Genomic DNA, 23158 nt, shown 5'->3' with positions numbered 1-23158 from the left:
CGATGATATTAAAATAAAACAAAAACTAAAGTTTTTAAATACAAGTATTAAAATAAAACAAAAATTAAATTTTAGGTAATATTTTAAAAAGATTAAAAGTTTAAATACTAAAATAAATTAAACTGATAGTTTAAATGTTAAACTCGTAACTTAATCTAAATTTTAGTCGCTTTTGATGTGTAATTTAATTTTTAATTGTTTTTTTAAACAAAAGAATTAGTCAAAGAGAGTGATCTGAAGCAGAGAGTGAAAATGAGGATGGTTGGGCTAACTGGAGGAATTGCATAGGGGAAGAGTACAGTCTCTTCCATGTTCAAGCACAACAATATTCCCATAGTCGATGCTGACGTCATCGCTCGTGTATTTTCTCCTCTTTTACGGAAACTTTTCCTGTCTTTGCTTTTGGGCGATTTAATTTAACTAACACCTTATACACTTATAATTCCTTATATAATATCGTTTGATTAATATTTTCTTAATTAACACTCTTTCGATTGAGTTGATACAAAGGTGCGTCTCCAGATATACGCTTTACTGGGGTTTGTTTATGTGGACGTAAGACAAGTTTTTAGGAATGTGCTTTCCAGCCACGTGTAAAAAATGAGTGTTAATATTGTAAATATTTTTAAAATGATGTCTAATATGTAATTAAATTCTATTAGGGTGATATTTATGTAAAAACGTCAATTTTATTTATTTTTTTTGTTAAAATAACTTTCTACTTTGAAATCTTTAAATATTCTATTACAAATTATTTTATAACTCGACAAATTTTAATTTTTGCATGAAATAACATAATACGTGTAATATAGTGTAGGAAAACTTTGTGGGTAAGTAATTTAAAATATGAATAATTTTATAAAAATTTTATAACTAGTATTTTTTTTACAAAATGATGATATGATGATGATGAGAAATTTTTTTGAAAAAATTTATTGACTTTTAAAATTATTTGTTTAAAAATATAAAAAAAATATTAAAATAAACTTTTAATTACAATTGAGGGATCAAATAAATTATAATTCATTAATTATTAATATTTATTTTATATTTTTTAAAATTAATATTAGAAAGAATATTTTAAATAAAGAGGTGATATTTTTTAGCTTTACATTCTTTTTCATTAGAATGTTATATTTATTTTATAATTTTAAAATTAATAGTAGAAATAATATTTTAAATAAAGATGTGATATTTTAATAATTAATTAATAATAATTAATTTGATCTCTCAATTGTAATTAAAGTTTATTTTAATATTTTTTTTATATTTTTAAACAATTAATTTTAAAAGTCAATAAATTTTTCAAAACTATATGAAATTTATAATTTTTTTAAATTATAAAATATTTCTTATCATCATAATCATCAACATTTTATAAAAAAATATTAATTATAAAACATTTATAAAATTATTCATATTTTAAATTAGTTACACTAATTTCATGCAAAAATAAATAAAGTAGACATTTTTACATAAATATCACCCTAATAGAATTTAAATACATATTAGACACCATTTTATAAATATTTACAATATTAACACCCGATTTTTACACGTGGCTGGAAAACGCATCCCTGAAAAATGTCATTTGTGTCACCTCAGTCGAAAGGGTGATAGTTAGGAAAATATTGGTCAAAAGGTGTTATATCAGGCATATTAGCTTTATAGGATGTTAATTAGGTCAAATCACCTCGTTTTTGCACACCACGTGTTCGATCAATTACAATTAGAAAAAATAAGGGGGGAAAAGAATGTGGTACTACTATTTTTTTTGCAAGGATGCTCTGTAAAAGGGATCCGGCGGGTACAAAATGGTTGTGGGGGCATTTGGGCCGGACATTTTACAAGATTATGGCCATGTTGATCGTTTGAAATTGGGCCTGTCGCGGTCGTCTTTCGGTTGGGCCCGAAATTGGGCTTCGACTTGAATGAATTGGGTTAGGAGTCGCCACCGATCATTTTAAAGAAATATTAGGCTGATCGGACGCCGTCTTACCTGATCTGCATTTTACCAGAAACGTGTAGGGTTCGGGAGTCGGTTACGGTCAAGGAATGATTAGCACCTGTGAACCGTCCTTTCGGTACCAATTAATTTGTCAGTTGGATTTAATTGCGAAAATTAGAATTTAAATTAGAATTTAAAAATTCAATTCGAATTAATTACATTTGATCGATTGAAAGTATCCCTAAAAAACTAAAAGTGTTGGATTGTAAAAATGAAAATAAACATGAGAAAAGAATAATAAAAAATATTAATATAATAACATTAATAAAAAAATGAAATATATATATATATATATATATATATATATATAAATGTAAAAAGAAATAAAAATATTAAAATTAGGAGAAAATGAAAAATATATATAAAGTAAATAAATAAAAAATGAAATAAAAAGAATAAGTCAAAAGTTGTTACATCTCTCATGTTTTGTGTGTAAAAAAAATTGGATTTGCAATGAAAATGATATGCCACTCCTAGTGCTTTTAGATACTGGCTTTGGATCTTCCACGCTTATTTTTTGTCCTTTTCTTCCCTCGGTTTTTCCAAATCGTTGCCCCTTCCTCTGATTTTGATTCCACGTTTTTCTCTCTATTATTTCCTCTTGATGCTTGAGTCTATTTATAGTCTAAAGAACCTATTTTTAGCTCAGATTTAGAGTCCTACTTGGACTCAAAATGCTTCGGTTTTAGTGTTTCAATAGGATTCAAATGCGTTGATTTATTTTCTAAATCTCACTAAATCAGGGTTGTTGAGTGTGGGCCTACAAAAATAAATAATAATAATAATAATAATAAATAAATAAATAAATATAATATAATAAAATGTTTTTGTAGACCCGGACAATAACGGGTGTCTACAGCTGCCCCTCTTTGCACATTTTTGTGTTAACAAGAATAGGGCAAAGATGAAAAAGACAACCAGTTTTTGTCTGGTTCTCTTTGATTTGAGACTTGATAGTGTTTGTTGTGACACTAAGCAGATCCATTGGGCACGATATCCTTGGTGAATCGGAAAGTGACTCTTGGTCGACAATCTTGGTCGACCTTGGTCTTCTTCTCGATTTAAAGACCTGGGTGTAAAAATTTGACCGGAAAGTAGTTCCTTGTTGATGCAATGTGGTTGATACCCCCTCGAGCTGAATGGAATCAAACTCGAAGGTCTTTGGCAGATAACCTTTCTTGCCTTGAGCTATACTGCAAATGATGGTTCCTTTGAGTTGAGTGGAGTCGAACTTGAAGGTCTTTGGTTTGACAGATAGCCCTTCTTGACTTAAGCTATGCTGCAAATGATGTGCCTTTGAGCTGAGCGTAGTCGAACTCGAAGGTCTTTGTTGGCAGATAACCCTTCTAGCCTTGAGTTATGCTGCAAATGTTGTGCCCCCGGAGATGAGTATAATCGAACTTGAATGTCTTTGGTTGGCAGATAACCCTTCTCGACTTAGGTTATGCTACAAATGCTATGCCTTAGAGCTGAGCGTAGTCAAACTCAAAGGTATTTTGGTGACAGATAACCCTTCTAGCCTTGAGTTATGCAGTAAATGATGCGCCCTCGAAGCTGAGTGTAATTGAACTCGAGGGTCTTTGGCAGATAGCCCTTCTCGACTTAAGCTATATTGCAAATGATGTGTCTTGGAGCTGAGCATAATCGAACTCGAAGGTCTTTAATTGGCAGATAACCCTTCTCGACTTAAGTTATGCTACAAATGATATACCTTGGAGTTGAGCGTAGTCAAACTGGAAGGCTTTTGGTGGGCACGATTCCCTTCGTCGTGAAGTTGAGACAAATATTTGTGTTGTTTTGAGGCCAATATCCTTCGCCGTGAAGTTAAAATTGACTCTGAAACTGGAAAGTTATTTGTTAATAGCCAATCGCCCCTTTGCTGTGAAGTTGAGCTTGTGTTGTCTAGAGTCCAATATCCTTCACTGTGAAGTTGAAATTGACTCTGAATGGAACTGAAAAGTTGTTTGTTGACAGTCAGTCGCCCCTTTGCTATGAAGTTGAGCTTGTGTTGTCTCGAGTCTAATATCCTTTGCTGTGAAGTTGAGCTTGTGTTGTCTCGAGTCTAATATCCTTCGTTGTGAAGTTAAAATTGACTCTGAATGAAACTGGAAAGTTGTTTGTTGATAGTCAGTCGCCCATTCGCTGTGAAGTTAAGCTTGTGTTGTCTCGAGTCTAATATCCTTCGCTGTGAAGTTGAAATTGACTCTGAATGAAACTGAAAAGTTATTTGTTGACAGTCAGTCGCCCCTTCGCTGTGAAGTTGAGCTTGTGTTATCTCGAGTCCAATATCCTTCACTGTGAAGTTGAAATTGACTCTGAATGAAACTAAAAAGTTATTTGTTGACAGTCAGTCGCCCATTCACTGTGAAGTTGAGCTTGTGTTGTCTCAAGTCCAATATCCTTCGTTGTGAAGTTGAAATTGACTCTGAATGAAACTGAAAAGTTGTTTGTTGACAGTCAGTCGCCCCTTCGCTGTGAAGTTGAGCTTGTGTTGTCTCGAGTCCAATATCCTTCGCTTTGAAGTTGAAATTGACTCTGAATGAAACTGAAAAGTTGTTTGTTGACAGTCAGTCGCCTCTTCGCTGTGAAGTTGAGCTTGTGTTGTCTCAAGTCCAATATATTTTGTCGTGAAGTTGAAATTTACTCTGAATGAAACTGAAAAGTTGTTTGTTGACAGTCAGTCGCCCCTTCGCTGTGAAGTTGAGCTTGTTTTGTCTCGAGTCCAATATCCTTCGCTGTGAAATTGAAATTGACTCTGAATGAAACTGAAAAGTTGTTTGTTGACAGTCGCCCCTTCGCTGTGAAGTTGAGCAACCACCATCAATTTCCTAATGCGCTTTTGAATCGAGTATCTTGAGGTTGAAATTGACTCTAAAAGCTGTAAAAAAAATATGCGTGCTAAAAATGATAAATGTGATGCTCTTAAGTATGTCTAAGATGCATGCAACATGAATGAGTTATGTTTTAGCTCTTGGATTGGAGTCTCGTGCTTTTTCTGCCAATCTGGTCCTTGGAATCGATCGTGCCCCATTTACTTCTCTAACTTTGGCTTTACAGAGCTTTCATGTCTGAGACTGTTATGTTTGAAAATGTTTTCTCATTTTTCTTGTTTTAGGAGGGAAAAAGATAAAAATATTGAAAATATTGTTTCTTAATTCAGGCTCGCAATTGAATCAAATTGTAAATATGAGTTCAAAGTATATCAAAGGAATCAATAGCTCTTTTTAATGCTTTCAGAGTTATAGCTTTTTGACAAATGTTCAAAAGGATGAGTTAGCTTTGGGTTGGCCTTCTAAAAAATGTCATTTTCGGTCATTGATTGACTTGACATTTTAATTGGATACGGACAAAATGAAGCAACTAACATGATCAATTACTAGACCTTCTATTTTGGTCTTCTGAAATCTTCCATTTGTTCAAGTTTTGTAAGTTCTTCTAACAAAGGTAGTGCAGAAATATCGGTCTAAAAATGAAATTCTTGAGTGCTCGTGTGAATTTAACTATAACAGGTGTTCCTTAACTCCCTTAGTCTATCATTACCGAAAATTTCTTGGTTAGATAAATTTGATTTAATTTGTCATTATCTGGCTAGCCAAATCCATAAAGCCGGGGCATTTAACCAATTGTTTTAGAGGGAAAGCTTAATATTATAATCACTTTTATCAGGTTAACTGAAGGGTTCCTCTCATCACAAAGTCTTTAGCCTCACAATAGCAGTGAAGCAAACACCGAGTTGCCAAGTGTCCGAGCAATGTCATGGTTTGAACGCAATCTATTCATAAAGCCAGGGCTTTCGAGTTTCCTCTATAACCAATTGCCTTAGCGGAATAGCTCAGTTTTTACGAATTTAATTTCTTAAGATTGTCAAGAAGAACCTGTTATAGCCTAGGTGTTGTTAAAAGTCAAGGAATCTCATCTTTAGAGTTCAATTTCCAAGCAACTGCCCTAAACTAGATTTGCTTACTCGACTATTACATCTGTAAAGATAATGATCATCATTGAATCTTAAACAAAAAGTATAGTAATTGTTATATGCAAATGATGCCCCATGTTGTTCGCACCTTATAAAAGGAAAAGGTTACATTGGTTAATTGGAAGAGCAGGGTACGGTGTTTGAGTGTATATTCTGGGTAAGGTCAAAGTCCTTGTTTTGAATCATGTTACTTTGTCAAAGATCTGTAACTTTGAACCATTTACAGAGTTTCTTAATTCAGTTGATATTCAAAGAATTGCAGGTTTGCAAATGTGATTCATTTTTCGTCATCATTAAAGTAACATAAATTTATTCAAATGTTCTTACAAAAATTTGAGAAAAAATGAAAAAACAAACTCAAACAGAATGTCTCAAATGATGAAATGATCTTCCTCACTTGGATGCCCCAAGTTGTTGAAGTCAATCCAGTTCTAATTACGCCTCTGCTACACGACTCTCTTAAATGCGTAACAGTTCTCAATTGTGTGCCCTGGGACACCGCCGTGATACTCACAATGAGTATTTTCATCATACCACTTGAGGTATGGGGGCTTCATGGGTTTCATCATACTCACAATAGAGTCGAAATGTTCCATTTCCCTCCTTGGTTCTCTGGAATCTTGTTTCTATTTTCTTCTTTTTCAAGTGGGTGTTATGCGGATGGGGTGTGTTCAACTCTTGTTAATTAATATGAATGAAAATAAAAATAAATATGAAATATGCAAGAATGCATGATGCATGATGCATGATGCATGAAATATTCGAGGCATTGTTCCAAAAAATATGTATGTTATTATGAATAATCCTTATTGGGGGCACAAGTGTTTTATCTTTTAAGAAACAATAATATCCTGACAGCTTATGACATGTTGACTAGTCTTCTGTCTTTGTATGTCACCAGTTGAATAACCTGTCAAACCGCTCTGGCTTCTTTGGATGAACCGTGCAAATGTTGAGTTGTTTTTTGTACTGGCCCAAGAAGTCTCGAATGACTGAATCTCTGACATTTATCTTTATGTTGAACATGTTCCCAACAAATATGTTATTGGAGCCCTCAATTGATAGGAACTATGTGAAGTTCATTTTTCTGTTTCTTGAATTCGTCAGCAATGGTCTCTAATTTTAGCTATCATTTTGCCATTGTTGTCTTTGAAAGGACTCCCAAGATCAGTAACCTTCATCTTGCCCCTACAACCTCTTCCATTCAGTTCTTCAAAGATAGACTTTCATTGTGCTTGATGTAGACTCGATTCATTTTGATTCCTTTATAATGCAGTAGAGTGATATACTCTTCAATTGTGGGTACCACGTCTTCTGGATTGAATGTGACACATAGTCTCCTTGTTGACTGTCCTTTGTATTTTCATCTCTTGTATTATGTCCGCTCTTTGTGAGTACTAAAATATGATGCGGATATGTATGCAAGTATACACAATCGAACAAGTAATAAAGTGATAAGTAGAGTATCGTCTCCACAGGGAATTGGGGAAATCAAATAGGTTTGTCAAGGCACTTTACTTTGTCACCTAAGTAAAGTTAGTTATGGTATATACAGATGAGAATGTTGTGGCAAAATGGAATGGACGTAGTGGAAATGGAGTGGTGATAGTGTGGTAGCAGATAGATATGTCTTGGCAAATTAAATTGTGATACGTGAAAACAAATGGAAATTTCAAGGCAAAATAAAAATGCAAATACTAGGTTTAATATATGTAGGACTTTAGCTTTCTCACAAGACAAACAGCAATGGAAATGAGTGATGGGAGACACAAGGAAAACTTAAGTTTATTTCTTTGAATGGTGCTTCTTCTATGCTTACCCTGCCCGACAGAGTCTACTGATGTGCCCTATGCTATCTCTAGTAAGGGACTCGACAGACAAAAGATGCCCTGGCAAAACCGATTGGCGTAAGCCCAGGCAGTGATCCTATTGACTCAGCTAATAGAATATGTCTCGGCAATACCTTTTTGCAGTAGCATTAACATCTAACCTATCGTTTATACACAACTCCTTTTAGTCGAATGAAATCCTATTCTTATCTCTAAGGTGGATTAGGCCTAGTTACTATCTAGAACCCGTTGTTTATGTAGTTCCTCCCTAGCTTCTCTCGAAGACTAAAGATAAATTGCCAAGGCATTCTCTCGAACCTCATGAACTCTCCTAAGGAAAGGCTACTCTCATATGTCTTACAACCTCAAGACTTTAAGCATCATAAACAAAACAGAATAGAGCATGAAACAACAACCATTCATTAAAATAACAACTTAAATAACCATGCAAACTCCCACCAAATAGGATTAGTTCATGGTGGGGCTCGAAATCAACAAGCACAAAGCAAGATTCATTCGTTCCTTACAACCCAACAACAAAATATAAAAGCAAGGACTAAGGGGAGGAGAGAAAGCCTTCGACGTGCACTGCCAAATGCCTTTCTCCGCCACCAAGGACTGCTCCCAGTGGACTAGCTCCTCTCGGATGCTCAGAACGCCACTCCCTTCTGCTAGTCAAGGAGAAATGTCACGGCAAATGGGATTGACGGAGAAAGATGAGACTTTCTCTCTCTAACTTTTTAAGATCAAATGTGGCTGGAACTAAAGTCCTCTTCAATATGGCTTCCTCCTCTATTTATAGGGGAAACGAAATCCTAAGGTTTGGTGTTAACCATCCTAGGAAACCCCAAAACCATGGTTGAGTTACTTAGGAGTCGAGCAGACTAGGCAATGATACAGCCTAGGTAGCTGGCTAGAGACCGGCATAATCCCGCTACAGGCGCCCTAGGACCGACATGATCTGCAGGGTCAGACTAGGCAACGTCATCAACAGAACCGGTGGTTGAATCGCCAAAATGTTGCGGTGGGTATCTCGGGCAGAGCATGCATAAAATCCGGAACAGCTGGCTAGAAAATATCTTCTCTCTCCTTGTACGCTCCTGAAATGACATTTGAACTTGTCATTTTTATTTAGCTCAGCAATATCCTTATGTCACGACATTTTAAATCCTCTTTTCCTTGCTTTCAACACCTACACATCATCAAACAAGTACCTTTCCCATAAAGCAGCACCGCTGTAAAAATAAAATGCCACGGCAAACTGAAATCCACCACATGCAACTATATGCTCCTAAATGCATCTAAATGGTCCTAAATGGGCTCTTAGACATTCAATAACTTAAGTGAAAAGGTCCCAAAATATGACCTTTTCAAGGAGTTATCACACCCCCAAACTTAAGCTATTGCTTGTCCTCAAGCAATGGATAGTGATAAGCTAAACAAAAATACCATGACAAGTTCAGAAGCAGAATAGTTATATGGGATAAAATTTCAGCCCTCAGCTCATATGGCTTCAACATGCTAGACTAGTTTGAGAAATCAAGTACCGTCCCCTAGGGCAAGATTCTTTATGTGGGTGTGTGCGTGTTTGTATCCAGTCCATGCTTAACAAACCCAAAAATTTTCTACTCAAGCTTTCTCAATTTACCATGACATTTTCAAATTACTACTCCCTTTTGTTTTCTTTGATTACTTCTGCTACGAGGAGAGTCAGCCCATCACTCTACCATCCCACACTCTAGATGAAAGGGAGCATACCTTTCACCCCCGAGCTAGTCAGGTAGAGTCATCCTGTGACTACTTTCATTCACTCATATGCCAAGACATAGCGGAGTGTTCCTCTACAGATATGCCAAGGCATTTATTTATAATTTATATATTTTTTTTATGCGGGGTTTTCATCATTCACAGTTTTATGCCACGACATTTAATAATTCTCTTATAAAAAATTTCTAAGTTTCTCAAGCATGGAAAACATACACTCGTGTTCAAGGGTTTCAAAGAAGCAAGTCCTAGAGTTGGTTCTATCATTCTCAACCAGTCATATACATTCTATCATAGCCATCAAGAATTCTTCATCATCGGGCATCCTTAATTAATTCTAGAAAACTAATTCTATATTTACTAATATCATGGCATATTCATTTTACTAATACTATCACACAATGATGCGAGAACCCTACTTCCCCCAAACTTGAGAGAAGCATTGTCCCCAATGCTTACTAAATCTAAGAAAAAATGAAAACTACATGCTATGAATGCAATGCAATGCAAGGTACCTTGGCTTCATGGTGGTGGTGCAGCAGTTGCACGGCGAGTGCGCTTGCGGAGCTTAGCGGGGCTGGAATGCTCAGAGTCAGAAGCTGGAGGAGTGTGAGGGTCTTCTTGAACAGTTGGGAGCGGGGGCTCTTGATGTTGAGATGCCTTTCGTAGGCGACGTCTGCTCCTACGCAAAGGAGCTTGCCGTGGCATCTCCGATTGTGACTCCTCGGCTGACTCAGTAGGTTGTGATACTTCGGGGTTGGCTGCTTCCATCAGTACAGCAGGTGGTGGCATTGTTGGATGTTCTTCTGCGAACGGTTCAACAAATGGGGGCAGGCTCTGGGAAATTAGCAAGTTGGAGGTTGGCTTCTCTGTCTACATCAGGCGAAACTGCGTGGATCGGATCAGGGTCCACTGGCTCCTCTGCTTCAGCTCGCTGGGGACTGTCTTTACTCGATGAATGTTGAGCAGCAGCTGGGGCGGGTGGAGGTACTTCTGCAGATGCCTCGGCATCTCCATGCGATGGGACGAGCTCATCAGGAAAAGGGGGAATGGTAAAGTTAGTGTATGGGAGGAACCCCATCAGGGCACTGGTGAGAAAGGCATCACGTCGTTTGGCATAAACAAAATAGACCATCAGTTTGTCGGACAACTGCCCAAAATGCTAGTGAGTGCGCTGGACAGCCTGCTCTAGGTCAGTTGAAGATGCCCTGACATGTGGTGATGATGCAACGAGAGATGTGATTGCCTCGTGTTCCTTTCCTTTGGCTTCATTGTAGCCCAACAACATAGGTATTTTCGCTTTGTTGAGTCCAGCAATGCCCGGCAAAATCTCATCAAACATTTCTTCTCGAACTTTCTTTTTTCGGCATAAAGCAGTGATGATATTTGGGAATACCAAGGCACTTGCCTGTCACTTTAGGCATAGATGAGCCTGTTCCACGATAATCTTCCCTATATCGATGGTTCGTCCGGTGATGATAGAGTGCAGCAAAAGCATCCGCTGGCATGATACAGTTGTATTGTGGGAGGTTGGCATAAGCTTGTACTTCATGAAATGGTTCCACAGTTTGACATGGGGGAGCAGTCGATCCCTATCCACGGTCTTTCGTTTCAGTTGCTGACCGTTCCACTGAGTATCGGGAAGACACAAGTCTTCCAGGATGCCTTGGTAAGTTTCATGGTCGGCCTCTTGGGCAAAGCTCGCATGGTGGTCATCAGCAACCTGCAGTTTAAAATAACGGTTAATAGCGGTAGGAGTAAAATGAATAGAAATGCCGCGAACCATCACGACATGCTGATTTGGCTCGGTAATGTTAGAATAAAACTCCTTCACTATTGTGGCGTTGACAGGGGTAGGATGTTTGGTAAACTTCTGCCACTTATTCTTAGTGACCATGTCCAGCACTTCGCTGCCCAAATCGGCATTCTCCGCCTCGGAGAAGACAAAGCCCAACTCAAAAAAGAGTCGCCGGTTATTTATGGTTTGATAGCGTTCCTTGGCAGCCTCGTCGACAAAGTGTGGTGGTGAGGGTGGTGGGGCTGGTCGTGAGCGCACCATCGTGAGACTGCAAAAATAAATGAAGGAAGAGAGCTTTTTGAGGCGGTTGTTATGGTGGTCGACGACAGTTGGAAAGGAGAAGAGGAAACTAGAAAGTGAAAGTAAAAAGAGAAAGTGAAAAGTGAAAAGTAAGCGGGGTAGGCTAGTTAAATGGAAATATTTGGGGGGGGGGGGAAATAGATAAGCGGTGGGGTAGGGCGGGAAAGAAAACAAAATGAAAAAAATTCATTCCTAAGTCAAAAGTCAAAATAAAATTTCCCTCCTTTTTCCTTTTCATTTTGCCGCCTAAAGTGTTCTCAACTTCGTCAACACGCCTCACGTGCTTAGTGCGTGGGATTCCCTGGCAAAAATATGAAATGAAAATAATTACTGAATAATGAGAAATATTAAAATAAAGGCAAAACAAAAATAATTTATGTACAGATGTAAGTTAAAAATTCCACGACATCCTTAAGATGCCGGACCAGTGTCAACGTCTTGCAAGAGCAACGCCGACTTGTCACGTGCAGGTGGGACTCCTTGATAAGCCTTTAGGCGCTAGCCATTGACTTTAAAGATGGATCCATCGTCTAGGTTCTTGATATCAACAGAACCATAAGGGTAAACATGGTGAACTTCAAGTGGTCCAGACCAGCGTGACTTTAATTTGTCTGGGAAGAGCTTGAGCCTAGAATTGAACAACAGTACTTTCTGACCCATATGAAATTGTCGTGGCAAAAGCATTCTGTCGTGCCACTTTTTGGTTTTTTCCTTGTATAGCTTGGCATTTTCATATGCTTGCACTCGAAACTCTTCTATTTCATTTAGATCAAGTAATAGTTTCTCCCCAGCAATTTGCTCGTCAAAGTTTAACTTTTTGATTGCCCAGTACGCCTTGTGCTCTAGTTCAACAGGGAGGTGGCAGGCTTTTCCATATACCATCTTAAAGGGCGACATTCCTAAAGGTGTTTTGAATGCTGTCCTATATGCCCATAATGCTTCGTCAAGCTTTGGGGACCAGTCTTTCCTTCGGGGGTTAACCACCTTCTCCAGGATTTGCTTAACTTCTCGATTGGAGATTTCAGCCTGTCCATTCGTCTGCGGATGATATGCCGTGGCAATCTTATGTCGCACTCCATATTTCTGTAATGCCTTGGCAATCAACTTGTTGTCAAAGTGAGTGTCCTCATCGCTGATAATAGCTCTTGGGACTCCAAAACGAGTGAAAATGTTCTTATGAAATAACTTGAGCACAGTCTTTGAGTCGTTTCTCGGCGTAGCAATTGCTTCAACCCACTTTGAAACGTAATCCACCGCTAGCAAGATGTATAAATCTCCAAAGGAAGATGGGAATGGTCCCATGAAATCGATGCCCCAAACATCAAAGAGCTCAATCTCCAGAATATTTTGCAGCGGCATTTCGTATCGTCTGGAAATATTTCCAGTGCGCTGGCATCTGTCGCACGCCTTGAAAAATGCGTGGGCATCTTTAAATAATGATGGCCAATAAAAACCTGACTGGAGGACCTTTGCAGCAGTTCTCGAACCTCTAAAATGCCCTCCACAAGTTGATGTGTGGCAATGGTGTAAGATATCGCTTTGTTCTTCTTCGGGGACACACCGTTGAATCATTTGATCAGCACATTGCTTGAATAAGTACGGCTCGTCCCAAAAGTAGAACTTGGCATCATGAAGAAACCTCTTTTTGCCCTGGCTGTTCAGTTCATAAGGAAAAACTCCACTAACAAGAAAGTTAACCAGGTCAGCGTACCACGGAATTGCCGTGGCATATAAAATTTTCTCGTCAGGGAATTCTTCTTTAATATCAAAAACGTCATTGCATTCTGAAATATTTTCTAGCCTAGATAAGTGGTCTGCAACCTGATTTTCAGTACATTTCCTATCAATTACCTCTAAGTCGAATTCTTGCAGAAGTAATATCCACCTTATCAGTCTAGGCTTGGCATCTTTCTTGTTCACTAAATATTTTATAGCTGAATGATCAGTGTGAACTATAACCATGGTGCCTATCAAGTATGGCCTAAATTTGTCAAATGCAAATACCACGGCAAGTAATTCTTTCTCAGTGGTTGTGTAATTTAATTGTGCATCATTTAAGGTACGACTAGCATAATATATGACATGAAAGATTTTACCTTTACGCTGCCCAAGCAAAGCTCCCACGGCAAAATCACTTGCATCACACATTAATTCAAATGGGGCCGTCCAATCTGGGGGAACTACAATTGGTGCAGAGATAAGTTTCTGCTTCAGCTCTTTGAATACGCCATGGCATTTCTGATCGAACACAAAGGGTTGGTTCTGTTGCAGCAAGGTGCACAAAGGCTTGGATAGTGTGGAAAAATCCTTGATGAATCGTCTGTAAAAACCAGCGTGGCCAAGGAAACTCCAAATGCCCTTGACAGAATTTGGTGGGGGAAGCTTCTCGATCACCTCGATCTTAGCCTTGTCGACCTCAATGCCCTTTGCAAAAATTTTATGTCCTAGAACAATGCCTTCAGTCACCATGAAGTGGCATTTTTCCCAGTTTAGTACGAGATCAGCCTCCTCGCATCGCTTCAGTACCTTTGCCAAATTGCCGAGACATTTTTGAAAATCGTCTCCGGAAACAGAAAAATCGTCCATAAAAATTTCCAAAAAATCCTCCACCATGTCAGAAAAGATGGCTTGCATGCAACGCTGAAAAGTTGTCGGGGCATTACAGAGTCCAAAAGGCATTCTTCGAAAAGCGTATGTGCCATACGGGCACGTGAATGTCATCTTCTCTTGGTCCTCTGGTGCTATGGCAATCTGATTATACCCTGAATAACCATCCAATAAACAATAGTATGCCTTGCCCGCAAGTCGATCCAGCATTTGATCGATGAATAGCAAAGGAAAATGATCCTTCTTGGTGGCCTTGTTAAGCCTGCGGTAGTCCATGCAGATGCGCCATCCAGTGACAGTGCGAGTAGGTATTAAGTCATTTCCTTCGCTCGTTACCACGATCATGCCTCCCTTTTTAGGCACGCATTGGACGGGACTGACCCACGAACTATCCAAAATAGGGTATATCACTCCAGCATCGAGCCATTTGAGAACCTCTTTCATCACAGCGTGCTTCATGATTGGATTTAATCTTCGCTGTGGCTCTATGGACTTGCCGTGGGATTCTTCCAGCAAAATTTTGTGCATGCAGATTGTTGGACTTATTCCCTTGAGATCTGCCATCGTCTTCCCTAACGCTTTCTTATGCTGTGACAAAACACTTAGCAAACTAAATTCTTGGTTAGGAGTAAGGGCAGAGGAAATAATCACAGACAAAGTGTCATTACTACCTAGATAAGCATATTTAAGATGTTGTGGCAAATTTTTAAGTTCAAGGGTAGGTGCATGCTGTAATGAGGGCTTAGGAAGAACAAACTCTTCGAAATTCAAAGGTTCAAAGCGCGTACTTGGGCTAGTTTTGAGGAAGCTAGCCTGCTGTTCCTCGGATGAAAAGTCATTCGACTCTTCAAGGAGCCTCTCATCAATATCTAGCTGAATGAAATTGTCGTGGCAAAATTGATCTGCCTCTTTTGTAATTTCAGTGTCTACCTCAAAAATGCTCTGACATTCTTCATAATCATCCATGTGTTTGAGAGGTCGGAAAACATTAACAGTGATCTGTTGATCGGCCACTCACATGGTTAGGTCGCCCTTCTCGCAATCGATGAGAATACGACCGGTGGCTAGGCTTTCAATTTCAGGATCAATAGGTTCCAATGGCTCTTCAGGGTTGCTTCTGGTCATAAACTCGAAACAATCTGAAAAATTAAAGAAAATATAAAGTAAAGATAACTAAAAGAAAAAAAAATTACACAAGTAATATAAAAATGCTATGACAAATCAATTTAACTTCCAGTTGCAATTCCCTGATAACGGCGCCAAAAACTTGTCCGTTGTTTGTGAGTACTAAAATATGATATGGATATGTGTGCAAGTATACACAATCGAACAAGTAATAAAGTGATAAGTAGAGTATCGTCTCCACAGGGAATTGGGGAAATCAAATAGGTTTGTCAAGGCACTTTACTTTGTCACCTAAGTAAAGTTAGTTATGGTATATACAGATGAGAATGCAGTGGCAAAATGGAATGGACGTAGTGGAAATGGAGTGGTGATAGTGTGGTAGCAGATGGATATGTCGTGGCAAATTAAATTGTGCTACGTGAAAACAAATGGAAATGTCAAGGCAAAATAAAAATGCAAATACTAGGTTTAATATATGTAGGACTTTAGCTTTCTCACAAGACAAGCAGCAATGGAAATGAGTGATGGGAGACACAAGGAAAACTTAAGTTTATTTCTCTGAATGGTGCTTCTTCTATGCTTACCCTGCCCGACAGAGTCTACTGATGTGCCCTATGCTATCTCTAGTAAGGGACTCGACAGACTAAAGATGCCCTGGCAAAACCGATTGGCGTAAGCCCAAGCAGTGATCCTATTGACTCAGCTAATAGAATATGTCTCGGCAATACCTTTTTGCAGCAGCATTAACATCTAACCTATCGTTTATACACAACTCCTTTTAGTCGAATGAAATCCTATTCTTATCTCTAAGGTGGATTAGGCCTAGTTACTATCTAGAACCCGTTGTTTATGTAGTTCCTCCCTAGCTTCTCTCGAAGACTAAAGATAAATTGCCAAGGCATTCTCTCGAACCTCATGAACCCTCATAAGGAAAGGCTACTCTCGTAGCTCCTACAACCTCAAGACTTTAAGCATCATAAACAAACCAGAATAGAGCATGAAACAACAACCATTCATTAAAATAACAACTTAAATAACCATGCGAACTCCCACCAAATAGGATTAGTTCATGGTGGGGCTCGAAATCAACAAGCACAAAGCAAGATTCATTCGTTCCTTACAACCCAACAACAAAATATAAAAGCAAGGACTAAGGGGAGGAGGGAAAGCCTTCGACGTGCACTGCCAAATGCCTTCCTTGGCCACCAAGGACTGTTCCCAGCATACTAGCTCCTCTCGGATGCTCAGAACGCCACTCCCTTCTGCTAGTCAAGGAGAAATGCCACGGCAAGTGGGATTGACGGAGAAAGATGATACTTTCTCTCTCTAACTTTTTAAGATCAAATGTGGCTGGAACTAAAGTCCTCTTCAATATGGCTTCCTCCTCTATTTATAGGGGAAAAGAAATCCTAAGGTTTGGTGTTAACCATCCTAGAAAACCCCAAAACCATGGTTGAGTTGCTTGGGAGTCAAGCAGACTAGGCAATGATACAGCCTAGGTAGCTGGCTAGAGACCGGCATAATCCCACTACAGGCGCCCTAGGACCGACAGGGTCAGACTAGGCAACGTCATCAACAGAACCGGTGGTTGAAGCGCCAAAATGCTGCGGTGGGTATCTCGGGCAGAGCATACGTAAAATCCGGGACAGCTGGCTAGAAAATATCTTCTCTCTCCTTGTACGCTCCTGAAATGCCATTTGAACTTGGCATTTTTATTTAGCTCAGCAATATCCTTATGTCACGGTATTTTAAATCCTCTTTTCCTTGCTTTCAACACGTGTACATCATCAGACAAGTACCTTTCCCATAAAGCAGCACCGCTGTAAAAATAAAATGCCACGACAAACTGAAATCCACCACATGACACTATATGCTCCTAAATTCATCTAAATGGTCCTAAATGGGCTCTTAGACATTCAATAACTTAAGTGAAAAGGTCCCAAAATATGATCTTTTCAAGGAGTTATCATATTACAACCCCTTTGTCCATTAATGCATATTATTCATGTTTAACAAACACGTTTTTGGTGGATCAACACCTCTTTTAAATGATGCGAATGATGAGAACAAAATGAAAGAGAACAAAAAATAAAAAGATTTAGTGAGGTAAATCAAAACAATAAAAAATGAAAAATCCTACCCCACATGCTTTAATTCCTACCCGTACATGATCTTTATCCCCGCATGCTAATTTCAAACAAATTTTAACTGCATATTTGTCTAGTTCGCATGCTTTGAACAGAAAATAAAGCAGGAAACGAAGCAACCTAGGGTTTGGAATAAGATTTTGGGGTGGGCTCTAATTCCCTGTACTCTCCCGGTTTAGGTTCTAAAAAGGTACCCGAGCTCTCCTTGCTGGTGCCCCCTTGGGCTTGCCAGACCCTTAGTCCTAAGCCTATATCAAGCTTATGTGAACTAAGTTAAACTTGGGAGGAAACATTCCTTTATGCCATACGAAGAATAATTTCACACGAAGACATAAAGTATATGAATCTTGAATGTTACTTGCTAGGCCCATACGGTGAATAAATTCACACGAAGGCGTCGCTTTTGCCCCCACTTAAAAGGGTTCGAAGCTCGGGTATAGAGTTAGAGATGACAATTTTTGAAAAATCTGAAATCATTAAAAAACGTCAGTACAACTATTTATTTGAAAAATAATCAAAGGTAAATAATTGGAATCGAATAAATAAATTAAAATTTAAATTTATCGTTTTCGCATAAAAAGACAACCGAAAATTAATTTCGGCCTGACTCACTTACCTGTCCCCAGCGGAGTCGTCAAGCTGTCGCGGTCGTCTTTCGGTTGGGCCCATAATTGGGCATCGACTTGAATGAATTGGGTTAGGAGTCGCCATCGATCATTTTAAAGAAATATTAGGCTGATCGGATGTCATCTTACCTGATTTGCATTTTACCATAAACGTGTCGGGTTTGGGAGTCGGTTACGATCAAGGAAGGATTAACACCCTTGAACCGTCCTTTCGGTACCATTTAATTTGTCGGTTGTCTTTAATTACGAAAATTAGAATTTAATTTAAATTTAAAAATTCAATTCGAATTAATTACATTTGATCGATTGTTATCCCTAAAAATTCAAAAGTGTTGGATTATAAAAATGAAAATAAACATGAGAAAAGAATAATAAAAATATTAATATAATAATATTAATAAAAAAATGAAATATATATATATATATAAATGTAAAAAGAAATAAACAATATTAAAATTAGGAGAAAATGAAATATATATATAAAGTAAATAAATAAAAAATTAAATAAAAAAAAGTCAAAAGTTGTTACATCTCCCATGTTTTGCGTGTAGAGAAACTGGATTTGCAATGAAAATGATATGCCACTCCTCGTGCCTTTAGATACTGGCTTTGGATCTTCCACGCTTATTTTTTGTCCTTTACTTCCCTCGGTTTTTCCAAATCGTTGCCCCTTCCTCTGATTTTGATTCCACGTTTTTATCTCTATCATTTCCTATTGATGTTTGAGTCTATAATTATAGTCTAAAGAAACCTATTTTTAGCTCAAATCTAGAGTCCTACTTGGACTCAAAATGCTTCGTTTTTAGTGTTTCAATAGGACTCATATACGTTGATTTTAGTATTTTAATATGACTCAAATATGTTGGTTTTAGTGTTTTAATAGGACTCAAATACGTTGATTTATTTTCTGAATCTCACTAAATCAGGGTTGTTGAGTGTGGAGCCTACAAAAATAAAAATAAATAAATAATAATAATAATAATAATAATAAATATAATATAATATAATGTTTTTGTAGACCCGGACAAAAACGGGTGTCTACATGGCCAAATCCTCTTCTCTGATGCCTCCAAACGTCAAGTCCTTCATCAGTAGATTTTCTGTAATATCCTCTTCTATTGTCCTTATTCTGGTTGCCTACTAGTTCTAGAGGCCGGAATTTTAGCTTCACAAATGGTGATAAAAGTTAGAATTTGTAGTGTTGCATTTGTTCTTCTTTAAGTTGGTTTAGAACATGATTTTCTCAAGTAGTCTCTTATGGTGCTGATGTCATCAAACTCTATTACTTTGATGATGTTTCATTTCATCTAGGCTAAATGCCAGGAATGTCAGTGTCCTTTATCCCTGGAGGTATTCTGGAGGCGTGATTATGTAACATCGTCATTTACCTTGTCTTGGAATTGTGGATTGCATCGATCCAAATTTTGGTTAATTTTCTTCTCGTAGGTTATTGGCTCCTTATATATTTTCTGGCCTCTTTTTAGAAATTTTAAAGCTTTGGATATAGGGTCATAAGGTGATCGTTCTTGACATACCATTGCTGTTCGAGGCCAAGTTGAATAAGTGGACAAAACTCATTGTTGTTGCGTGGGTTGATGCTGAAACACAGCTTCGACGACTTATGGGAAGAGATAATTAGACAGCTGAGGATGCCAGAAATAGGATAAGTGCTCAGATGTCTCTAGATTTGAAGAAGAGCCGAGCAGATATAGTGATAGATAACACCGGATCACTTCATGACTTGCAGGAAAAGTTCGGCGACGTACTGTCTCAGGTCAAAAGGCCCTTGACATGGACTGAATTCTGGCTTTCCAGGGATGAAGCCTTATCAGCTCTTATTGATGTGATAATAGGTGTTCTTGTTGTCAAGAAACTCTTTTAGTAGTTTATAGGTAACTCAAATACAATCACCATCTTCTTGTGGTTTAAAACTGGTTATAACTGTCTTTTCTTGGTAAGGAAGTGATGTTGTTGTAGTATTAAATGACAGCAATTAAGTTGAATTACTCTTATTGTTGCTAGTTTTATATATAAGATTTTTCTACTGCATCTTTTACTTGAAGGTTATGACAAATTATTTTAGAAGTCATGTAATAGTTGAGCTTTTTCCTTGTGTTATGTACCAAACGTGGCAATCTTTAGACGCGAATCTGACTATATTTTCACCGAGACCAAAGACCAGCTCTGATGTAAAGCTGAACTTGCTCCTTAGGATAAGCATACTTTAGAATGGATTTATGGCATTGGTTTCTTTTTCCTTTCTAATGTTTTAGAACCATAGAAGTAGATACCTTTTGGTGCTGCTGCAGGCTTACCGGGTTCGCACCAGGCCGAAGAGATTTTAGTCAGTGGAAAAGTATTTCAGCTTGCTTTTTTTCCCAATAATCATCTCCAGGGAAGCTGATATTTTACTTTCCAATTAGAAAGTTCCCTCATGTGCCCATCCCAGGTTCATAATTGAACCTGATTCATCTGTTATTACTCGAATATCATACTCGAGTTTAATTACTACATTTTTTATTGCCTTGTTTTATGGTTTGATTGTTCTCTACTTGGAATTTATCATCCGAGGTAGTCCTTATTTGAGTTATTCTCCCCAGGTTTCGGTGTTTCACAATAACTTTTGAAAGTCTAGTGATTAAAATGGTCATCTTAACATTGTTGAGTGACCATTTGAGAAATTTACTCTATTTCATACTAATAGTGAATCTCGTGTGGGATCAATGATGGTAAACGTAAACATTTCAATTTCCCTCCTATAAATATACTTTATAAGTTGTAATCTTTCTCATTTTTGATCTGTAAAGTCGTTCGTCCCCCCTCTCTCAACACTCCCCCATTCTTTTTCAGAAGATGGCTGCCGATCAAGATGCCGTTGGAGGAGCACTGAAATATGAGGTCAGGCAAGGGTATTTCATCATTTGCTCATTTCTGGTGAATTTAATGGTAGTTTTCTAACTGAGTTGACTCATCCTTTACTGTTTTATAGACATGGGTTTTGAAAGTCCTCATCCATTGTGAAGGCTGCAAGAAGAAAGTCAAGAAAGTTCTTCAAGCCATTGATGGTACGTGCGCATGTTACTGTTCCTGGTTCGTTTCAAATGGTGATTCTGCTTCAGTTTGCTTCTTGTTTATCTCGTTTTTAATATTTGTTTATTTTTTTCTCCAGGTGTTTATGAGACGAAGATAGATTCTCAACAGCACAAGGTGACGGTCATTAGCAGCGTGGATGCAGAAACGCTCATCAAGAAGCTGACCAAGTCTGGAAAACACGTCCAGCTTTGGCCGGAATTAAAGCCTGTAAAGAAAGACAAAATTCCCGGAAAGACAAACAACAATAACAAACAGAAAGATGGCGGAGGAGAAGCCGGTGGTGGTGGTGATGATGATAATCATGACTCAAACAATAATAATTCAGCAGAGAAACCGAAACCAGCCAGCGCCGCCACTAAAGGCACTGCCAGAGATAACCAGCATGACCAAATGGGAGGCAGAAGCGAGGAACTCGACCCTACACAAAGTGCTAGTGGTGCTACCAATGGAGGTAATAAAAAGAAGAAAAAGAAAGGCCAAAAAACCAACCATGGTCCCAACGGCGACACTCAATCGGCCGTGGCACCTCCGGACCATGCACCAATCAATCCGAGCCCTCGGATTCAGCCAATGTACCCTTACACGCCTCTGCTCTATGGCTCTCCATTTTCTGGGGTAAGTTACAACACCACTTACCCTAGCTCAAGCTCTTTATATTTCACCCCTAGAATGCATTACGTGCCACCAGCTCCAGCGTCCGATCCAAGCGATAAATTCAGTGAGAATTATTACTACCATGATGATGATGAAAGTGGCTGCTCAATCATGTGAAACAAGGGATTAATATGTATGCAAATTTGAAAGAAAAAAAGAGGCTACTTTTGCTTTGGGAGAAATCAAAAGCCGTTCTTACTTTTATTGGGGTTTGGAGGGTTTTATAGTTATTAGCTTGTCTTTATTTACGTTGTTTGTAATAACTTTTCTTTTAGGGTTTCGTTATTAAGGACAATAAGCCCTTTCTAAGGGGTGTTGTAGGGTCTAATTTCTCCTCTTTTTCTTATTTATAAATGAAGAAATTTATTAAGATTTGGTCTCTCTCTCTCTCTCTCTCTCTCTCTCTCTCTCTCTCTCTCTCTCTCTCTCTCTCTATATATATATATATATATATATATATATATATATATATCTCATTTTCCCATATGTATGAAAGAATGGTTGAAGATATTAGTGGGTTCTCACGTCTCCCAAAATAAAGAAAATGTTGTTTATTTTCAAATTTATATACATTTCCTTCATATCAATTGCAATACAGAATTCTCGTTTGTTTACAACCATTTTAGCAAAAAAAAAAGTAAAAAAAAGTTTTTTAATAATACGAGATAATTATAAAATCATATTTATTTTAAAAAAATATTTTCATAACGTAAACCACTTAAAAATTTAAAGATAAACTACGCATTTAGTACATATCAGTTTTGATCTGTTTTAGTATATAATCTTTTATTTTTTTTCAAAATCATACCTAACGTCTAGTTTTTGTTGCATTTCAATACTCGTTAAAATTTTAACACATTTAATATCTAAACTATCAATTTTTGTCTGTTTTAGTGCCTAAACTTTCAATTTCTTTTCAAAATTTAACTTTAAGTTTTTAACATGATACTAAAATGAAACAAAAACTAAAAGTTAGAAATGGTTTTAAAAAAAATTAAGTACTAAAATGGAATAAAATTGATAGTTTGGACGCTAAATACGTAATTTACCCTGATTTTGAAAAATGAATAATACTATTTTTTTCTTTTATTTTTTTGATAACATGATTTATAAAATCTAGACAAGTACCCCACCTTTCTTTGCCTCTTCTTCAACTCAATCACTTGAAGAAAGACCCATTGTTGATTCCCTAATACCCAAGATTTTTTAAAATAAAAAGAAAAGAAAAGAAAAT

At 37.7% G+C, this 23158-nt stretch overlaps 1 protein-coding gene and 1 pseudogene across 1 annotated transcript; both read left to right on the top strand.

Moving 5' to 3' along the window:
• Positions 1-252: 252 nt before the first annotated feature.
• LOC120192975 lies at positions 253-20059 on the top strand (annotated as a pseudogene).
• A 971-nt stretch (positions 20060-21030) lies between these two features.
• Positions 21031-22041, top strand: LOC120192974 (heavy metal-associated isoprenylated plant protein 36-like). The gene is made up of 3 exons (XM_039195629.1): positions 21031-21075; positions 21167-21242; positions 21347-22041. The coding sequence occupies exons 1-3, from the start codon at positions 21031-21033 to the stop codon at positions 22039-22041; spliced, it is 816 nt and encodes a 271-aa protein (XP_039051560.1).
• The last annotated feature ends 1117 nt before the right edge of the window (positions 22042-23158 follow it).

Source organism: Hibiscus syriacus, unplaced genomic scaffold, assembly GCF_006381635.1.
Source record: "Hibiscus syriacus cultivar Baekdansim isolate YM2019G1 unplaced genomic scaffold, ASM638163v2 tig00116984_pilon, whole genome shotgun sequence".
NCBI lineage: Eukaryota > Viridiplantae > Streptophyta > Magnoliopsida > Malvales > Malvaceae > Hibiscus > Hibiscus syriacus.
Note: the sequence above shows the minus strand (reverse complement) of the source record. Positions and strands in the feature narration are given on the sequence as shown.